General features: G+C 37.3%; 1 protein-coding gene across 1 annotated transcript in view; it reads left to right on the top strand.

Moving 5' to 3' along the window:
• Positions 1 to 22,837, top strand: part of CDC123 (cell division cycle 123) — a 105,621-nt gene that overhangs the window by 65,295 nt on the left and 17,489 nt on the right. The window contains exons 8-10 of the mRNA XM_043965246.1: positions 3,271 to 3,346; positions 12,175 to 12,297; positions 13,622 to 13,650. Of these exons, the coding sequence (XP_043821181.1) occupies positions 3,271 to 3,346; positions 12,175 to 12,297; positions 13,622 to 13,650 (228 nt within the window). The remainder of the gene's footprint in view (positions 1 to 3,270; positions 3,347 to 12,174; positions 12,298 to 13,621; positions 13,651 to 22,837) is intronic.

Here is a 22,837-nt window from a genome sequence, read left to right as displayed (position 1 = left end):
GATTTTCACAGAGAGAAATGAAAAACCAAATGGTGGGTGTGAGTAGGCTGTAACATATAATCAATGAAGAACTTTGAAGAACTGGAGTAAATGATATTATCATGGGATTATATAATAGGAAGGTAAGATGGACTAGTTATGTGATAAGAGCAAAGGATGATAGGTACCAGGGTGTTTCACTAGTATCTTTGTGATGTCAAGAGAAAACAAGGAGGATCTCCAGCATATTTGGTGGATTCTCTCTGGTGAATTTATAGGGGGACAGACAAGAATTATACAGGATGAGTTCTAGTCTGCATTGTTGGAGAGAACTTCCAAATCAAAAAGAACACAGTTCCATTTGCATATATGAGTACTTTTCATTGCGGGGTGGGGTGCGGGGCAATTAGGGTTAAGTGACTTGCCCAGGGTCACACAGCTATTAAGTATCAAGTGTCTGAGATCAGATTTAAACTCAGGTCCTCCTGAATCCAGGGCCAGTGCTTTATCCGCTATGCCCGAGTACTTTTCATTTTAATTGTCAGAACTTTAGAAGCTAGAGGTTGGGTTTCTTTTGTTTTATTTTTGAGTAATAAAAGGTTTCATCCTTTTGCTATCTTAAATGATAAAGTACTTTAGAATAAGGACCTTATTTCTTATGTTATACCTCCCACACTACCTAGAATGATCCCAGATATATTAAAAACTCAGTAAACATTCATTAAATGAAGAATCACAGAATCTCAGTTGGAAAGGACCTTAGAAGGCCATTTAGGCCTTCCTCAACAGGAATCTACTCTACAGCATCCCTGACAAATAATAGTCATTCAGCCTTTGACGGGAAGGCTTTTAGTTAGGGGAAAACCTCCTACCCTGGCATTCTACTTTGGAAATGCTTTCCCTTATTTCAAGACTAAATCTGCTTCTTAAACTTTCACCAGCTACTTTAAAATTTAGCCAAAAATAACAAAATTAATTCTTCTTCCACATGATGACCTTCAAAATACCTTAGGGGGAGTTTATTCTATCCCCCAAGTCTTCTCTTCTCAAACATCAACAAGTATTTTAAAAATCCATGCTAAATTCCTTAGATGCCATGGTGTCCAGCAGCCCTCTTGCCATCCTGGATCTCCTCCTTTGGATGCACTACTGCCTTTCAATGTCTTTACTAATCTGTGGAATCTAAAACTGAACATAAGTCTCTGGATGTGATCTGACCAGGGCAGAAAACAGTATCTTATCATCTCTTTCTGAAGGCATTGCCTTTGTTGATGCAGCCTAGGGTCTCATGAGTATTTCTGACTGCCTTAACACATTGGTGACTCATACTAACCTTGTCATCCATTAAAGCTCCCAGATCTTTTCCAGATGAATTGTCCTCTAGCCATACTTTCCTCATCTTGTTCTTGTAATTATGTTTTTTTTTTAACTTAAGCATGAAACAGTATACATTTATTTTCTTATCAAGTTTCATCTGTTTATATTAGGTTCACTATTCTAGCTCATGACTGAAATATTCAAGTATCATTATTATTATTCGTATAAATTTGATGGAAATGAATTGCTTCTCTGACATTGTAGTTCTGTGACATTGCCATTTTATTTGCCAGCTGCAGTTGCTGTTTCCTAAATATGATTTCTGCATTGTTTCAAAGATCTTTATTGATGAAGACTGAGTACATGGCTGTCATCATGGCTTGCTAATCATCACAACTTTAATTTTATACAGATTAGTGTATTTTAGACAATATTCTGTTTATAAACCTGAAAAATAGAAAAAGGATTATTACAAATGTTGACTAATTTTTTTTCTTCAAACTTAATTCCAGAGTTCATATCAATGTATCATAATAATAATAACTCACATTTACATTGCACATTAAGGTTTGCATAGCATTTTATCTATGTCATCTTATTTAAACTTTATAGTAACTCTGTGAAGTTGGTACAAAGAGATATTTTCTTTTTAGAGATGACATACTGGGGCTCAGAGAGGTTAAGTGACTCACTCATGATCATAAAATAATTTAATATCATAGTAGGATAATGAGGTTTCTTTCTGTGTTATCATTTGCATTTTAAGTCAGATCATTTTTCTCCTTTTTAAAAAATAAATTTTCATTGATATCTTTTGTTTTTTATATTCTCTACATCTCCCGTTTTCCCCCTGCTATTTTCCCTATCAGAGAGCTATCCTTTACAACAAAGAATGAAAAAGAAAAACTGTTAACCAAAATATCCAAGAGAGTGAAACTGTCTGACATTCATTCCTTTCCCTATCCCCTGCCCAGAAGCTGGGATGGAGCGGGGAGGTATTTCTTCTTTGGGGCCAAGCTTGTTCCCTATAATGTTACAGCATTCAGTTTCAGTTGTTTTTTGTTGTTGTTCTTTCCATTTGTGTTGTTGCTGTCATTTTGTATATTGTTTTCCTGGTTCTGCTTACTTCACTTTGCTTCAGTTCCTGTAAGTCTTCCCCCATTTCTCCATATTTTTCATAGTCATAATTTCTTACAGTACAGTAATATATACGTATCAGAATTTGTAACTTTAATACAGAGAATTGCTGAGGGCACTGAGGGATTAAGTGACTTGTCCTGGGTCATAAAGCCAATCCATTCATGCAGGATTTGAACCCTGGTCTTCCTGGCTATAAGGTCAGCTCTCTGTCCAGTATATCACACTGCCTTTCATATGATTTAGTAAAAAGGAGAAAATATTATTTAAACTTTTATAGCATCTTTTAATTTATTATTTTGAATGTGTCAATATAATATATAACATAAAAATACTCCCCCCAAAAGATCACAAATGAAAAACATTTTCGCCACAATAATTCATGTTCCCTCACCTCAAAATAGATGAAAACAACTCATAGCTACCTCTATCTCAAACGCTGTATTTATGATGCTTATTATGGTTTGATACAAAAAGATTAAAAAGGGAACAATTAAATACTACTAGGAGTTTGCCTACACATAGAAATGGAAACAAAGCAGATACTCCTCAAATAGGGAATAGCTGTATTAAAGTTGGAGAGAAGGTACAATCTGCATTTATATAGAGAGTTTCCTCATCAGGGAGTTCCCTATAACAGTGAACTCACAGGTCAAGGCCCTAGTCTTACTAAAATACCACAATACTATCCTATACATCTCATGTCAAGGACATTACATGATACCTCTGGTAATAATTCTCTCTGACCCTAGTGTGTTCATGTTAAGGTAAATGTTTGTTATTCCTCTTAGCCTTTCCTCCTTATATGGTAATGATAGATTTTTCTTTTCTTGGCAGCTTGTTCTTCGAAAATGGTGTGAATTAATTCCAGGGGCAGAATTCAGATGTTTTGTCAAAGAAAATAAGCTTATTGGTAAGAACCTTTTTTGATTAAAAAAAAAATAACTTTAAAAAGCCAAACTTTTTGTGGAATAAGTTAAAAGTAACTGTAGAATTTTGGAGTTAAAGGAGGCTATGATTATAAGTAATTACAGAATTTTGAGGTATTCCCTTCTAAAAAGTTTAAGAAAGTACCTGAGCTGGGGCATGATGGAGAAAGTCCAGAAAATCAGGACTAGGGATAAAACTGCCATCGGCAGTTTTGTCTAAAAGTCAGAGAAGGGGCTACAGGGACAGAGTATACTTACAGTATGAGAAGGCCAGGGGCAGAGTGAATTTTCAGGGTGAAGAGGCTGCTTCAGGGTGGAAAGGGTCTGGAGAGTCAGAAATGGTACCTGGAGAGAAATAAAAATAAAACTACTTTTGTATACATAGGTCCTTTTCCTTTTTCTTTGATCTCATTGCAGGATAGGCCTAGTAGTGGCATTGCTGGGTCATATGGCATGCACTTCAATGAATTTGGGGGTGTAGTTCCAAATTATTTTCTAGAATGGCTGGAGCAATTCAAAGCTTCACCAACGGTGCATCAATGTGCCCATTTTCCCAGAGCTTCCCCAATATTTGTCATTTTCCTTTTTTGTCAACTTGGTCAGTGTATGATCAGCGTGAGGTGGAACTTCAGACTTCCTTTGATTTGCATTTCTCTAGTTATTAATGATTTACAGCATTTTTTCATGTGGCTATTGATATTTAGGTTTCATTTTTTTTTTAATTACCAAGTTGCTTGTTCATATCTTTTGTTTTTGGTTTTGGGTTTTTTTTGTGAGGCAATTGGGGTTAAGTGACTTGCCCAGGGTCACACAGCCAGTAAGCGTTAAGTGTCTGAGGCTGGATTTGAACTCAGGTCCTCCAGGATCCAAAGCCGGTGCTCTATCCACTGCGCCACCTAGCTGCCCCTGTTCATATCTTTTCACTATCAATTGAGGAATGGCTTTTACTCTTATGGATTTTAATAAATTCTTTATTTATCAGAATCTTGCTGCAAAGATTTTTTCTCCCAGTTGGTTTTGTTGAGTACATTGCATTTTTAGATAGCTCTAGTGGTTTAAAAATATTTCTTCTATCAGTTGAAACCTATTTCCCTAAAATTTAGGTTTGTAGAATCCCAGAGTTGGAAGGAACCTCAGGGATGCTTAAATCCAATATCTGTCCAAAACTTGAGTCCTTCCTACAACATCTTCAACAACCATACAGTCAGCCTCGGCTTGGAGTCCTTCATGACAGAGAACTCACTGTTCTCTTCAAAGGTCTATTCCATATTTTGGCATCTCCAATAGTTGTTTTTTTTTTTTTTTTTTAGTGAGGCAATTGGGGGTAAGTGACTTGCCCAGGGTCACACAGCTAGTAAGTGTTAAGTGTCTGAGGCCGGATTTGAACTCAGGTACTCCTGAATCCAGAGCCAGAGCTTTATCCACTGCGCCACCTAGCTAGCTGCCCCTCCAGTAGTTGTTTTGAGCATAAACTTAACTTCCATCCATTCGTACTAGTTCTGCTCTGTGAAAACAGTACTGAAAACTCAGTTGGACAACAGTATAATGTGACAACCACAAAAGCTGGTACAATCCAAAGACATACATTGGTCCTAGTTCTACCCTTGTGAATTACACAGGATAAGTACAATCCCCCTTCACCCGTGAGAGTCCTTCACATATTTGAATAGCAACAAAAGAGTATTCTTTGATAATCCTATGGTACTTTAAAATTTACAAAGTGATTTCTTTATAACAATCCTCTGATACAGGTATTGCAGGTATTATTGTCCTCCAGATAACAAAATTGAGGCTCAGAGAAGTTAAATCTTTTGTCTAGTGTCACAACTAATAAATGTCATCCGGGTTGGGATTTTAACTCCCGTCTCTCTTGCTTCTGAGTCTAGTCTTCTGTCTACTGTGCCACACTGCCTCTGAAGTCCAAGGTGCTAGGAAGGAGACTGTTATCAACTTCCAGGAACAATACAGCCAAAAGAAAGATTGGTCCAGAAAAATCAAGGCTGGGGAAAACACCGTGGAGGGGCAGGCCATTAGCTGTGATGGTGGATTTGCTTCATGCAGAGGATTAACTTTGTGCTTAAATAAATAATCAGCTCTTTCTTTCCCTGAAGGCAGCACAGTTCAGGGCTCTAACAGATATGTTCTTCCCTAGCTTCCCTCCTTGAATTACCCTTCAGAATTATCACTGTGATTGAATTATTTCCCAGTGTTTTCCCAACAGAATTGTTTTCTGAGTTTGTTTTGTTTCCTACTGAATCAGTACTACTTTTGATTACATCTATTAATACTTGGAAATCCCTCTACTGTTTTTTATTCTCCTGCATTTTGTCATTGTTTCCACCTAAGACTTTTAGCTGCATTTAATTCTTCCTTTAATTTATCATTTTATTTTTCTTTTGTTTTTTCTGCCAAGGAGAGTATCTTTTGTATTGGAAAGGATAACATAAATATGGCTTATAGCAAGTCATAGTGCAAAATAGAGTAGGGAGATGTTTAGAAAACACTTCCTTGAGTTTACAATCCTAGCCTCAGAAGAACTTTATCCCAGGGTAATGAAAGAATTGCCTCAAATTACTATTAGGCAACTGTCAGTGCTCTTTAATGTTCTTTGAATGTTCTTTAAAATGAAAATTGGGAGAGACTTTCTCCACAGGTTAATGGGGTTTACAAACTGCAGATTTAAGTGAACTCGACGTAATTTTTTTTTAGCAAACATATAGTTTGTACAGCTAGGTGGCACAGTAGATAGATTGGCCCCTGACTCTGGGTTTGGAATCAGGAAGGCTTATCTTCCTGAATTCACATATGGCCTTAGACACTAGCTGTGTGGTCCTGGACAAGTCACTTAACCCTCCTGTTTCCGTCAGTTTCCTCATCTGTAAAATGAGTTAGAGAAGGAGATGGCAAACCGCTCCAGTATTTTTGCCAAGAAAACCCCAAATGAGGTCACAGAGAGTTGGACATGACTGAATGACTGAACAACAAATTGTGAACATCCAGAAAAGGAAGTAGTGATCATAAAGAGCAACTTGACTTCTTCAGGAACATGTTATGCCAGACTAACCTTATTTCTTTTTTTGACAAGGTTACTGAAATTCTACATCAGGGAAATACTGGAGGTATTTTAGCTAAGCATTTCATAAGGTCCCAGGCTGTTCTTGTGGGAAAAGTTGAAGAGATGTGGCCAAGAAAGGAAGTACAGTTTTCTTTATTTGGAGCTGGGTAAATGGCCTGATCCAAAGAGGAGTCACTGTGGTTTGATATCTGATTAGAAAGGAGGACCCTGGTAGAATGCCCCAAGGACCTCTTCTGTGGAACGTTTTCATCAATGATTTGGAAAAAGGCATGAGAGCAAGTGTGGTGTAGTAGACAGAGAACTGCCTTTGGGAAGCAGGAAGTCCTTAGGTTCAAATCTGGCCTGGCTTTATGACCCTAGGTAAGTCATTTAACCCATCAGTGCTTTGGGCAACTCTCTAAGACTGAATGATGTAGAAAGTGCCAACCTACATGTAGAGGGAATTTCCTCACTGGAGAGTTCTCTGTGCCAGTGAAATCACAACCCCTCTCCATCAGATAAAGATATAGACAAGATACTTATCAAATTTGTAGCAAAGATGGATGGCTGTGAAATCTTACCTTTAGAATAAAAAAAATCAACTTCATTAAAACAAAATGAGAAGGCATGACTAGATGGCAGTTTGTATGAAAAAGATAGGGGAGTTCTAGTGAACTGCAAGTTCTGTATGAATGCTAAATAGGAGTATTAAATGAAGCACAGTGTCAGGAACTAAGGAATTTGTGCTCTCTCAGTGTATGCTGCCCAGATGAAACCATATCTGAAATACTGTGCTCAATTCTGGGCACCATGTTTTAGGAAGGATATTGATAAACTGGAAAAGCATCAAGGGAAGGCAGCCAAGATGGTAAACGATCTCAAGGTCCATATCACAGGAGACATTATACAAGGAAATGGGAGTGTTTATCCTGAAGAAGACTTAGCTGACACGTGACAGCTTTTTTCAAGATTAGTTACTTTTGAATCAGGAAATTCCTTCAATTTTTGTGTTTCAGTTTTGTTTCTTACTACTAGGTCTCACTGATACCTATGATGTTATTTTGACCTCTCTTCTGTTAATTCCAAGTTCATATTATTACCTATCCCTCTGTGCTTTATGCATTAGTGTGTGTATATAGACGTGTGTGTATATATATAATATAAAATAGACGTATAGCATCTTGAATATGGCTTCTGATCAACTTACTAATTATTTCGTCTTTTGACTAACTGTATGCTTTTTCACTCTTTGTATTCTTTCCCAATCATATGTTGTTCTCCATAATCAGTTTATAATTTTTATCAGAAAATGTTTCCCTCCTCTTTGAATTTTGGTTTGCAGCCCTTTTGATTAAGTCTGCTGCCAAACACATTCTTCCCAGGTCTCCTTAAACTTACCTCTAATCAGAAATCCATCATTCTAGTGCCATAAACCTGGGTCTAGAAAATGGTACCATTCATGGAGCTAACTTCATATTACATATTCTTATCCTTCCACTCCCTAACATTTCTTTCTTTCTTCTTCTTTTTTCCAATTTACTTGTAGTACTTTTTTCCCCTTACACAATGATGTGTTGGGCCTTATAATTCTCAAATCTTAGAATGACTTACAAATTTTGGCATTCTACTGTCATGTGAGAACATTAAAGCAATGTCCAAAAAAACTTAGATAAATTAACTGGAAAAACCAATTTGCAGGTGTTAAATGCAGCCTTTTTTTGCAACTGAAGTTTGAGTAACTTAGCCTATGATATGGGGAAGGAGGAGAAACAGTAGATTAAGAAAAGAAAAATTGTCTTATAAGGTTTGTATTAAAAATATATTCCTGCTAGGATGATGGCAGGATGTAATACTCATTTAATAAACACTTTTTTTTGTCAGCCTTTAAGAGAGAAATTCTGGAAGTCAGCTCTTTGGGATGTGGATGCTGGAATTCTGACCTTTAGACACTCTGTACAGATTTGATGCTTTATAGAACTAAACTGTGTAGCTAATAAGTGTCCACCAGCCAGATATTGTATTGCCATCTTATCAGCTCAATTCTCTATAGAAGTTACCTCTTAACCTTACCTGTCACATGAAGTGATTGGTGTCAAGGTTTAGATCAGAAATATGTACAAGATATATTAAGATGTATACCAAGAAAAAAACAAAACACCTGTTATCTTGAATACATGGTAAAATAAGTAAAGCTTCAGCAATCTATAAAGTGCTGATATCTTTCTAATACCAGATGCATACTTCCCCAAGAACAAGTTTCTTTTCAAAGAAAGCTAATTCCCGTCTTCTGAGGCTAATTTCAGGTGTAAATTTATATTTTGTGAATGAAAACTCATGTAGAAAATACTATGGCAGTCCATTTAGAAGCATTTGCAATGGATAGTAGTAGATGGGCCAGATTGATCATGTTCCTGTTGACTGATCCACTTCTTCTGGAAAAAGGAAAGAGGAACCAGAATAGAGTCACCAATTTGGATAAAATACTTAGGTTCAGCCCCCCTAACATTTCACTGTTCAAGGAAAAGAGATAAAAACATCACCTGTGTCCTAAGTCTTTTCAATTCCTACTCTAGGCTTCACAGTCATTTTACGTGAGTCAGTAGTGGGTATGATAATCACTTGCCAAAGAAACTTGCCAAATACATTTTGTTTCAGATCATCATCCATGAAGAGAGTGTGTTTACCAGTTAGCTATGTCAGGACTACTTCGCCCTCAGCAGTGAGTCCTTCACTAGCTAATTCTATTTGAGTGTAGATCAATTATGTCAATAATAAACATTTTACCTAGTTTTTCTTTACACAAGATTTTTAGGTGTAATAAAGGTTATAAATAATGTAAAGCAAGAAGGGACTTGGGAGATCATTGACTCTAGTCACTTAATTTGCAGATAAGGAAATTGATAATTGGAGGACATGAATGTTTTGATCATTTTAGATTTCCCTCTTTTAGTGAAATAGAAACAATGGTCAGGTTTAGGAAGCAGAGTGGCACAGTGGATAGAATGGTGGATTTGGAATCAGTAATCATCCAATAAAAAATTATTTACTAAGTTATTACTATGTACCAGACACTGTCCTGATTCTTGTTGTTGTTGTTGTTGTTCATTCATTTCAGTTGTGTCTGATTCTTCATGGCCCCATTTGGGGTTTTCTTGGCAAAGATCCTGGAGTGGCTTGCTGTTTCCTTCTCCAGCTTATTTTACAGATGAGGAAACTGAGGCAAACACGGTTAAGCAACTTGCTCAGGGCCATACAGCTAGTAAGTGTCTGTGGCCAGATTTGAATTCAGAAAGATGAGTCTTCCTGACTCTAGAACCTGCACTCTATCCACTGGACCAACTTGCTACCCATTGTGCTGATTGCCGATGAAACAAAATCCAAAGTGAAATAGTACCTGCCTTCAAGGTACACAATAATGAGTATGAGCTAACACACACATACATATACATGCACATAACATACACACATACATAACATACACAATATATACAAAATTAATACAAGGGAGTTTTGGGAGGAAGTACATTAGCAGCTGGGGAGTATTGTGGCTCAGAAAAGGCTTTAAGTAGAAAGTTTAACTTGGATGAAATCAGGAATTCTAAGGGGTAAAGGTGAAGAAGGAGGGAATACTATGCATGGAGAGGTTGCCAGTGTAGACTCCCAAGAAACTGGAGATAAGATGTTTGTGCACAATAGTGAGTTGGCCAGTATGCTTGGGTGGAACAGAGTAATATATATGAAGTTTGGAAGGAGCCAGGTTGTAAAGAGATTTGTTAAGTTCCATATGCTAAACAGGAAGTCTTTGTTCCAAATTATCTAATGCTAGGCAAATCATTTCATCCCTTTGAGCCTCAATTTCCTGATCTGTGAAATTAAGAAAAATAACTATGAGATTTGAATGAGTAATATTTTTTAAATGCTTTGCAGGGAGCAGCTAGTGATGCAGTGGATAGGACCCGAGTTCAAACCTGGCATCAGACACTTGACACTTACTAGCTGTGTGACCCTGGGCAAGTCACTTAACCTTCATTGCCCTGCCCCCCCCCAATTAAAAAAATAATAATAAAATGCTTTTCAAACTTTAAGGCATTAAATAAATGACAATTGTTATATCATGTTATCTGGGGACTATTTAGCACGGTAAAGGAAAGTTCATTCATTACTGAGACATATTTCTATTTGGAGATGAAGAGGCCACTACCCTAGCCAATTCCTACTGTATCCTTTTTTCTATATCCTTTCTATGTTATGACTAAATAAACCTTGGGGCAGTGAGGTTGTACAGTGTATAGAGTTCTAGCCCTAGAGCGAGGAAGACCTGAGTGCAAATCTGACCTCAGACATTTACTAGCTGTGGTACCCTAGACAAGAGTTAGGTAGAATTTGGTTAGGGTCATATATCATCAGTGTCAGGCTGTTGTTGTTTTCTTTAATTAAATGTTGATATTCATCATAATACCTAGAAAAGAACTTGGAGTAGTTGAATTTTACATAGTATTTGTCCCACTTATATTGACTCCAACATGAATGCTATTGAAGAAGACAGTGAGGTTTACTTTTCAATCTTACAAAAGTAAGAACTTAGACCTAGGATTTCTAACACAAAACACTCTGCTTGAAGTTGAAAGATTGAGGAGCAAAGCTATTTTATTTCTCTTTTAGCATGTTAAGTTGTGCCCCTGATTACTCTCCAGTGCAATCTGGGGAAGGGTTGAACAAATTAGAATATGTTAGTAATGGAGAGCATGCTGTTATGCTGTAAGGCATGATGGACATCGAGAACTCAGAGAGATTTTGGAAGACAAGTATGAGGCAGCACCAAGAAAATTATGTTTATGAAATCACAACAATATAGGAAGGCATTAACTCTCCCTCCATCAATGTGTAAATGAACCCTAGAACACTAATGGAGAAACACAATGGACTGTAAGTAGGAAATGAGACACATGCTGTCAGTCATGACCTATGTGGTGGCTTGTTTTGCTTAGCTTCACTTTGTTATATAGGAGGCTTCTCTTTATGGGCAAGGGATGGCATTGGGAAGTAATAGTAGTATAAAGACAGGGGGGAAAAGCTTCAATATATTTTTTAAAAGAAAAAGAAATCCTACAACATACATGAAGGACATTTGGAAAAGTATTTTATTTTATTTCATTTTATTTATTTATTTATTTATTTTGGCAGGGCAGTGAGGGTTAAGTGACTTGCCCAGGGTCACACAGCTAGTAAGTGTCAAGTGTTTGAGGTAAAATTTGAACTCGGGTCCTCCTGAATCTAGGGCTATTGCTTTATCCACTGCACCACCTAGCTGCCCCTGACTATGTCCTATTCTTAATATTTTCCACGGTGCTTTGAATAGAGTAGTCACTTGATAAATATTTGCTAAATGTTTGAAAATATAATTCCTAAAAGTAAAATTTTATCTTTTAAAATAATTGATAGTAAGCATCATTATTGTAAACTGATATTTCCTAGTGATACTAAGTAGAAATAATGTTTTGATCCTAATATTTTATTATAAAGATAAAATGTTTTCAAAAGTAAAATTATGGAATTCACCTGTAGGATTCAGTATATGAGATTCACTTGTTCTATTCCTGTCCAGCTGTTAAATTACAATATAGAGAATAGAAAAGTTCATTTTTACTCATCATCAGACACACTTTAATGGTTGATATGTGTAAAATATGAATAATGCTTCTAAATGAAATTCTATTTGAAAAGAATATTATGGTATATCAAATACTTTCTTGGCAGGTATATCACAGAGGGACTATACGCAATACTATGATCACATTTCTAAACAAAACGAAGAGATCTGTAGATCCATACAGGATTTTTTCAAGAAACACATACAATATAAATTCTTAGATGAAGACTGTGAGTATTTGTTATTTTCATAATTAAAAGATGTTTTACTTTTTAGGATGTTATGAAACTTTATTTCATCATGTGATTTAGGTTGCTTACGCTACCTCGCCTCAGAGTTAGAGGAGAGCTTAGAGACTACCTAGTATTAGCAATATCTGCTTAAGAATTCCTTTGACAACACAGCCAGTCCTGCACCCTTTGCTTGAGGACTAGTGGGAGCAAGCTGAATCATCTAATTCTTGTCTAGGCCACTGCCCTTGCCCAGATACCCTAAATTCAAGTTCTGAGGTTTATACACGGCATTCATATCGAACCACTGTACTGAAAACCTCCTCACCTTTTACTTTCCACTGTGTATATACCCCACCAAACCCCAATTTACTTATTATCAAAGCAAGAGTATATGGAGATTATCTTCATATCAAATATTTAAAGGAATCTCTTTAGCCCTTTATTTTTATACAATTTGTATCTCATCTCTTACCTTAAAATGTTCATTATATAGTGTCTCAAAAATGTAGTTTTAACCTTTAAGAATTTAAATAAGCTGTACTGGCTTAAAGCTGCGCTAAGACGTTTGGGATACCTTGTAAATTCCATAATATATAACTAATATAATTTCATTTAAAGAAAACAAGGTAGACTTGTTATGTTTATGCTACTAAGTACTCATCTTTTAAATGATACTTTAAATTAAAAAATCAGATGGAGATTTACTAAGTACCAGTTTGTCATTTTAAATCGATAATATAAGTATTTGAGAATCAAAGTATACATTCTTCCTGTATTTACCAATATTATATTTGCTCAGATTTCGTCTACTTGCCAAAGTAAGTTTCTCTGTTAAGATGTGGTGATAAATTGCATTAATCATTCCCTGAGTGTGGGTAGAATTTATTTTTTCCACCTCCAGATATTACTCATATCACTCCCCAATCAAATAAATGGGTCCCTATTCCAAGAGAACTTTTTGCTTAGTATCAAACTGGAATCCTCCCTGTAGCCTGTGTATAATGGACAGATTGGATATTATAAAATTAGTATGTTCCGTGAAACTATAAATTCTGAGATGATAGATGAAAATGTTAGAAAGAAAAGAAATAGCATGATCATAACAATGAAGTATATTTTGACTCTAGTAATGCTTAGTTTTAAGATTTTGAAGCAAGAAAATTTTTCTTGTTCTCAAGACCAAGAAATTTTTGTACCATTTGGTTGAATAATGTTTAGGTTTTTTTAGTTTTTAAGTATAATTTTTACCATTTAAACATGACTTTAGTTCTTTAAATTGTATTTTTACAAAAATTAATTTGGGCTTTTTCTTTTTTTACAGTTGTATTTGATGTATACCGAGATAGTATGGTAAGTTAATAGTTTGATATAATTTGGAATCAAGATTATCCTTATAAGTAGGTAGAGTTATGTATTTTGGATAAAAAGAACTACCATCTCAAAATATCCATCTCCCTCACCAATCTGCCACAGCTCTTGAAATAGCACTATTAGATGTTCGTTTTTGTGGGTCATGAAGGCTTTTCATTTTTCAGGAGTCTCTAAATACAAAAAGCCATTATCATTGAACCCCTTAGTAAGGGTTACTTTAACACCTGACTGAGAGGTATCTTTCTTTGTTTCCCTCCCAATTTTGTTATGAAGTCTGATCCTATTTAAAGTGCTTTGGTATACTTGGAAATCATTAAGCTTTGTCTCTTTTCCAGGACGAAACTTGCATTTTGTTTTCAGTAAAGTATATTTTTAGCATAATTTGAGTTATTTATACCTTTAGACTAATTTAAATTTAAGCAAGTAAGATAGAGATTGTGCTTCCTGGGTTCCTTCAGGGACTATGGCTAAGGACTTTTTATCTTTCTGATTGAAGTCTTGCTAGTTTGAGGGAGTTGAGGAGAGAGAAAAGTCTTGTAGAAATAAGGGCCAGGGTACTGTTTTGTAAGGGCCTAAAATTCTAGCTGTGTTGTCTAAAATCTAATGAGTGGTCACCTTAAATTAGAAGCTTTAGCAAGAGTTTAGCCTTTTAAGTATTTATTAAAGTACATTAGAAGTTAGTGAAGAGAGAGAGGTAAAAAGCAAACTTCATCTAAATATCTAAGAGAGCCCAGCCTCCGACCTCCCGCCAAGCCCAAGTCTGGTACCGAAAAGACCCTCGCTCCCCTGCGGCTTCTCCCAGAAGCCTCCTGTGAAACAGGAAACAGGGCTGTGCTCACACACAGCTCCAAGCTAATTGATTGGTAGCACTGATTGACAGGACCTGCAGACGGCAGACACAACTTCCGGACGCCTGAAGTCACATGTTTTCTTTTCAGGCCAGAGCTCACAATGTCCCTCCCAGCAGGGGGTGTCATTCCTATTCTCACAGTTTTAAAAGGCCAAGATAAGTAATTATGATACAGGCCGTGGAGATGTAGGGCCAGAGACAGAAAATGGTGTCTGGATCAGAATCAGAGTTAAAACCAAGATTATCAAAAGCCAGAAGTAGAGTAGGGAGGGAAGACTGGGGGTGGGGTGGGGAGGTGGTGGAGGCGAGAAATGGTGGGGCTGCTGGTTTTGTGCAAAAGAAGATATAGGTCAGGCTGTATTCTTTTGAATACGCTGCACTTATTATTCTACCAGTAGGTTCCTATTTTTATAAGCAGGAGAAATGGTGAGGCAGGGACTTACTCTGCTAGCCTTGCTTTTTAGTCTTCTCTGAATTAACCTCAGCCAAAGAATCCCTTTGGTGTTGTCCATGGCAACAACTGTCTATAAGCATCTACATTGAGGGGAGTTTATCTCACATCTTTCATGTGATAATGCAATGTCCAGTGTGCAAAACTTTTAAATGGAAAAATAATAGGTTTTTAAAAAATTCCTGTGATGGTGATTTCATTTTTAAGTCATAAGTTCTTTTCACAGGCATGTAGGTAAGACTTTTGTAGTGATATCATGTCATGATGAGCATCAGTCCAATCAATCCATAATCACTATGGATTAATTACATTTATTAAATGTGCTAGGTGATGAGGAGATGGTTGGTCCTGCCCTCAAGGAACTTACATTTAATGAGGGGTGATGCCATATATACATATAGGTAGATTCAAAATAAGTACAAGATATTTACAGGGGTGAAGAGGGACTAGTGGCTGAGGAATCAGAAAAAATGTCATCTCAGAGGTGTCATGGAGATGGGAGATGTGTTGTGTGTAAGCACTGAGTAAGGAGGCCAGTGGAACTGAATTGTTGAGTACATGGAGGGGAATAAAATGTAAGAAGATTGGAAAGGCAGGAAGGAACCAGCTTTGAAAGCTTGTTAAGTAAGTACCAAATAGAAAACTTTCTTTTGATTATGGAGGTATTGGGAGCCACTGCAATTTATAAAGCAAGAGGATTGTCATGGTCAGGAATGGCTTTTAGGAATGTCACTTTTTCCCCACATTTTAGAAAAAATCCCGTTGGACATTGAATAGGGGATGGATTGGAGTCAGGAGTCTAATGAGTGAATTAGGGAGGTGTAAAAGATTGCCTGGCAGCAGCGAGGGCCCAGTTAGCAGGGTTTCATGTTTTTCTTCTCCCTTTTGTTCGGCAGCATGTGCACAGGAGAAAAGGTCATGGATGATAGGAGTGATACATGACTTAGACTTATCAGGGCATTTGATAAGAGGACAAAGAACTCAAGAGGAAGTAGATTTGAAGTAGTTCATTGAAGGGTCAAGATGGGGAAAGGAGGAAAGTTAAGAGATGATGACCTAGGAGAGAACTGAAGGAATTGGGGGTTAGGAGTTGAGTCCTTACAAAGAACTGGCTTTGGAGTGGAAGGCAGAGAGAGATGTAGAATGCCAATAGATTGTGATCAGATAAGGGAATTTCAAAGTTCATGAACATGGAAACGGTGCACTTTGGGGTGATGATAAAGAGTATTTGTGTGTGCAGGAGTAGGTCATATGAAATGAGTAAGTTAAGAGAACTGGGAAGTTAAGGTGTTGAAATATTAATCCAGGAGTTAATGAAGATTCAGATTGTGAGGCAAGTACTGAACTCTCTGAGAAAAGAAGGGGAGTGCCTTGGAAGTTAATAGATAACAGCTACCAGAATTTTGATTAGGTGGATGAATTGAATGAATCTAAAAGGAGGAAAGTTTACCGAGTGATTGTAATAGAGGGACAATGTGGAAATGGCCATGGGGAGTAAGGAGTATTCCAGTTCCCTCATTTCATCCTGTGAGTTGAGGAGAATGAGTAGTGAAAGTGCAGCCAGGACTGAAAAGAGGGCCAGAGAGGCTGTGTCATTCATTTGGAGGTAGCTAGGTCTCCATAAAAGCCAGAAGATGGAAAGAGTGGGAGGTGCAAAGGTTTGAGATGGTTTGAAGGGAATAAGAATAAAGGGTCAGGAAAGATGACCAATGAGGATTCAGAATCACTGGGATGGGAAAGAATGGGAACAACTACATGGAGAATGAGGCAGTTAATCTGATTAGGGAGGAGCAGAAGTATAACTTTGCTGCAGTGAGATTAGGAAACATAAATTAGTAGTGGATCCAGTGAGGATGGTTTCATGATTTTCTCCAGCTCTGTTTAGCAGTATGTGAATAGGATGAAGATGATGGAAGTAATCCAGAATTGGGCTTTGGCTGCCGAGTGGATATATGCAGTGCAGGAGAATGAGGAGTTAAGGATGATCTTAGGGTTGTGAACCTGGGTGACTGGAAGAGTGATAGTGCCCTCAATAGTGATAGGCAAGATTGGGAGAGGATAGGTCTTTGAGTTTTGTTTGGGATGTGTTGAGTTTGAGATGTCCACTGGACATGCAATTCTGATATTCATTGGACAGTTGGCGTTTTGAGGCTGTTCAGAAGAAAGGCTAGAGCAGGATGTACAGATCTAAGAGTCATTTGCATAGAGATAGTTAGATCCATGGCAGCTGATGAGGTCACCAAGTGAGAGGCAGCTTTGAGCCTCAGCTGCAGGTTGGGAGCGTGATATGGATGATCATCCAGTAAAGGGTAGTGAGAAGAATCAGTCAGACTGTTAGAGTGATGGATTTGATTGATAAGGCATTTACTCTGTGCTAGGCACTGCTAAGAGCAGGGTATACAAATAGAAATTAAAGTAAGACAGCCCTTGACCTCAAGGAGCTTACATTCTAAATGGGGAAGACAACATCTAAAGGAAAACCAAAACACGTGGAGTAGGAGTACCAAGTATCACAAAAACCCAGAATGTATAGAAGAGGATGATTAGTAGTGTCGCACACTGCAGAGGTCAGGAAGGACTTGCTAGCTGTGTGACCCTGGGCAGGTCACTTGACCCTCATTGCCCCATAAAACAAAATAAAATAAAATAATTTTTAAAAAAAGAAAGAAAAGAAAAGAAATTATTGGAAACTTTGGGGAAAGCAGTTTCAAGCAAGTGAATCTAATTAGAAGCCACACTGCAGAGGGTTGAGAAATGAGTGTGAGAAGAGGAAGGAATGTCAGTGAATATAAACAGCTTTTTCTAGGAATTTGGCCTAGAAATTGAAGAAAGTTAAAGGTCAATAGCTTGAAAGGTTAATAAGATCTAATGAGAGTTTTATTAAGAACTCAGGAGACTCCACATCTGTAGGCAGTAAAAAGGGAACCAGTAGAACAGGACAGATTGAGACGTAGGGACAAAGAAGAAGGGTGAATGTGTAGGCATAGAAGAGATAGGCCAAGACAGAGCATTAATGGACATCCATGCTTAGTTGGTGAAACAAAGACAGAGAGGTCAGATAGCCAGGAGAACTGAGAGAGAACAGTGTCATGGAAGCTAAGTGAGGAGAGGGTTAGTATTCAGGATGAGGTCAGTCTTCAGTTCAACAAGCATCTGTTAATTACCTGGTATGTCCACAGCTTAAGAAAGGCCAAGCAGAAAGAAGAATGAGAAAAGGCAATCAAGACAAACTGTTGAGATCATTTGTAGCCTCAGAGAAAGAAGGGTCAGTTGGGTTGTAGGTAGGAAGCCAAAGTATAAAGGGTCGAGAAGCAAAGAAGTTGAGACAGAGACTTTTTCTGGGTGTTTGGCTGTGAAATGGAAACAGGATAATAATTTGAGGTGAGATGGAATGATAGGAGTTTTGGGTTGGATAAAGGAATTTCAATCTTTTTGATCATCAAAGTGTGGAATATTTGTGTCTTAAAGTAAGAACAAGGGTGTGATTATCTCTGTATGTGTCTGAAAATAATATTTAATTTGCATGTATTTTGTGTTTACTTATATATGTGCATGTTGTTTTGCTCCAATAGGATATAAGCTCTTAAGGGCAGAGATTTATGTCATTTTCTCTAAATCTCAGATTCCTAGCATAGTATTTGTCATATAGTAGATGCTTAATAAATGCTTGTTTGATGAATTTACCTCCCTAGACTATGGGTTCCACTTTTAGTTGTCTCTAATTATTGGAAAGCTTTTCATTATGATGAGCTGAAATCTGCCTCTGTAACGTTCACACATCATTCCTAGTTCTCTGCTCAGGGGCCAAGTGGAAAAGTTAAATCCCTCTTCCACATGAAATTCTTTCAAATACTTGAAGATGTCTGTCATGTTACTCCTAAGTCTTTTTCTTCTCTAAATATCCCTAGTTCTTCTGATGGTTACTACATGGAACCTTGGTTAAGTCTCCTAACCTATCCAAGCTTCAGTGTCCTCATCTGTCAAGTGAAGGGGTGGACTAGATGTTGAGGTCCCTTCTAGCTCTATCTCAGTCCTGTGAACTTGGCTGGACATTGAGCTGAATAAGCTGAAGAGATAAATGTCTTACATTGTACTCTCTCCTTGTTTACCAACCCTTTCGATTTTCTTCTGGTTCTTCTTTTTCTACTTCAAAGTTTGAGTGTTTCCCAAGGCTCTTTCTTTGGCTCCCTTTTATTCTTTTTATCATCCTTGGTGATCTCACCCATTTTCATGGCTACATTTAGTTTATCTATAGAGATGACTTCAAAGTCTTTATCTTCAGTTCCAGCCTCATTCCTCAGCCCCATTCCAGCTTTACTAACTCCATGAAGGATGTTTTTAAAACAGAAATTATCACCACCCCCCCCCCAAGACTCTATATTTTACTTTGCCATTACTGTTTATGGTACCACTAGTAACCCATTTGCAAAACCTTGATATTACCTTTGACTCTTCCCTCTAACTTCTAATCAGCTGGCAAATGTGGACAGTTCTCTACAGTATCTCTCACATACATTTTTCCCTTCTTTCTGATGACTAGCACCCTACTGCAAGACATTATTACCACCTGGCTGGAGTAATGGAATAACCTCCTAAAAGCCTCTTTCTTAATTAGTCTCTTCCTCTCTGCAGTCCCTTCTTCACATGATTTGGTGTAACGTCTTACTTTTACAGGTTTATGTCACACCGCTCTCACCACAGAAATGCAGTGCAGTCCAACCAGATTGGCCTAGCCATGGTCTCCTTGTGTTCGCCAGCCTCCGTGCCTTTATTTTTACTATACCCTCTACCAGAAATGCTTCCTCCACCTTAGTCTCCTACCTAGCTTTCAAGACCCAACTCAAAAGCTACTTCTTCCATAAAGCTTTTTCTAAACTGTCTCTTCTCCTTATTTTCCCCTTCCCACTCAGAAATACTTTTTCCTTTCTTATGCTCTTCTCCTAATCTGTTCTGCTTTATTACTTGTTTGTTTATTCATTCATTCATCTATCTCTACCTATCTATCCATCCATCCATTCATTTATTTAATGTTTTGAGTTCCAAACCCTATCCCTCTCTCATTCCCTCCCTCCCTCCCCTCCTCCCTCCCTGAGGTGGTAAGCAATCAAATATAGGTTATACATCTGATTTATTACTTGTATACTTGTAATATCTTCCCTATCAAATTTTAAGTCCCATGAAGGGAAAATTTGTAGTTTATCACCTCAAATTTTCAACATGGTGATTTCTGTATAGTAGATGTTTAATAAATGGTTGTTGTTGAAGACACGAGACTAATACTTAAAACTGTTCTTAAACAGCATGAAGCACTGCGTAAAATACAAAATTGTGCTGTACATATCATAGGTACTGTAGGACTTGTGTGAAAGAGAAGATTGATCAGAGCTAAGTAGTCAGGAAAGGCTTCCCTTTGGCAAGTGGGATTTGAGCTGGTGCCTGAAGGTTTTGTAGATTTGGAACAGTTGGAGAGAAGAGGGGGTATTCAAAGAGCTGTGAATAAGATAAACAAAAGCCCAAAGGTTATAATGAATGTGGTGTGTTTGTAGTAGAGGGTACATTTTGAGGAATAGTGGAAATTACGCCTTTTCTTCTCCCCTCCATTTATACTAATCCTACTCATCCTTTAAGTTCTAGCCCAAATCCTATCTGCTACATGATGCTGCTGCTTATTACTTAGCACTGACCACCTTCTTTTTCACAGAACTCACGTGGCAGTTGTGAGATGTACAACATCATTTTTTACTTTATACAATGTGCTTTATATAGTAGTGAGAATAAATTCCCATAGGTAGAGTGGGGACAGATGATGGAGGACCTTCTAAACAACTTGAGGATTTTAGACTTGATGCTGGAAATTGGGAAACTTTCAGTTTTTGAGTGACATCAAGTAGGAGAATGATGTAATGAAAACATTAATTAAGGAGGATTAATCCTGTTGCAGGCTAAATTGCCTGAAGACAATTCCCCAGTGTGTTTTATGTCCAGAAAGTCCATGTGAAAATATTTTAAAATTCTAATCAAATAAAATTGCTAAAAAGAATTATTAACTTTTAGATTGTAATGCTTGATTAAAACTGGTTCAGTTTTTTTTTTTTTTAATCTAGACTGACCATTGAACCAAGAAACAAACTCTGTCAGTCATCAATACTAACCTTGGTATTTAGATTGGCTTAATCTTCTGGAGTTATTTTTGCAATGTGACATATTCCAGTTTATAGATCTCAGTAATGTTACAGAACTAATTTAAGTAGTCCTGTGTTCACAGGCAGGATGGTTGATTATAATGAGATTGTTTAATGGCTTGAAAAAGTAATAAAGCAGAACAAACAGAGATTAGAAACTATCCCAGGCCATTAATTTCCTTTTTTTTTTTTTTTTAACATGGATTGCTACTTGTTTTCTTATATTTGATACCCAAAGTGTTAGGGAGACATTTTTACTAACTCAGATAACAGTGGTCGATATTTTCCTATATAACTGAATACTGACAAGCATCTAAAAAGGTCAGTTTCTTCATAGCTGAGAATATAGAAATTGTGTGTTGGAGGCCTAGATTTACTAGAGGATGCCTTTTGTGATGGAGTGGAGCAGTAATAAGGACCTGATCCAAAAGGTGTCAGGGACAGCCACCCATATTGATGTCAGCGCATTTGGTAATATAAGAGAGTTCTAATAATACTTTTATTATTTCTTAGGAAAATACCCTAATGTGTCCCTGATACATAATAGCATTCTACTCTTCAAAGCTTCCAAAGATGATTGGAGATGGGGAGAGTAAGACTGGCCAATGTTTATTAATAAATGCAGTATAAAATTCTTTATATAAACAATTGAACAAACAATAGCTGTACAGCTAAATTAATAAGAAATGCCAATAAAACAAAAAATACAAAAGAAAAAAAACTGCCACTTTCGCAACAGCCATGCCTGATAGGTCTATCTCCTCTAGGGGTGGGGGAGACTGGAATAAAGGGTCCTAGAGTTATCCTGCTGCTTATCTCTTTAGGTGTGTCTATCCTTTGGTTTAGTTTCAAGGAGATGTTTCCTTGATTTTCCCAGAAAACTTCTGAGGTACCCCAGGCCCATAACAGAAGGACAGTATAAAGGCTTTTGGAGCTGCATATAGGCTGTAGTATATTAACAATAATGAATTAAGCTTAAAAAGCACCTCAAGGGGGCAGCTAGGTGGCACAGTGGATAGAGCACCGGCCCTGGATTCAGGAGGACCTGAGTTCAAATCCAGCCTCAAACACTTAACACTTACTAGCTGTATGACCCTGGGCAAGTCACTTTAACCCCAATTGCCTCACACACACAAAAAAAGCACCTCGAATTATCAGTGTTATATGACCAGTAAAGGGGGTGAGCTGATCACATTGCAAGAATAAGGAGTAGATGGATAGACCATCTACTGCACTGGTATTTACATATTGTAAGAGGCCTAAAGCAAGGTTGTATGTAGTATGTTGGGTAAAACTCCTGGAGGATTTCTAGTCAGCCAAGGGGAGTCACCCAGAATGAAAGATGTAGATGGGTTTTGATTTGCACAGATAGAATGAATACCTACAGCAACCAGATTGCACATCCTTCAGAGTACTGAAGTATGTAAAGCAGTGTCCTATTAGGATTGTGCCCAGAGTTTGTTTTCAGCTCTCTCTATACTTACCTATCCTCACTGACACATCTTTTGCCCCAAATTAAACTTCTTTTTTAGCCTAATTACTTCAGAGATATTTCTTCTTGGAGTCTAGCTGTCTGTCTGCTGACAAAATCTGTCTTCTTCAAAATCAGAAGATTCTGTCATTTCCTTTTGAAGGATTTTCTTTTTCTTTTATTTCCCTCTTTTAGATTATATTAAATCTTAT

This window comes from Dromiciops gliroides, chromosome 5 (genome assembly GCF_019393635.1).
Source record: "Dromiciops gliroides isolate mDroGli1 chromosome 5, mDroGli1.pri, whole genome shotgun sequence".
Classification (NCBI taxonomy): Eukaryota; Metazoa; Chordata; class Mammalia; order Microbiotheria; family Microbiotheriidae; genus Dromiciops; species Dromiciops gliroides.
The sequence above is the reverse complement of the archived record's forward strand: the minus strand, read 5'-3'. Positions and strand labels throughout refer to the sequence as shown.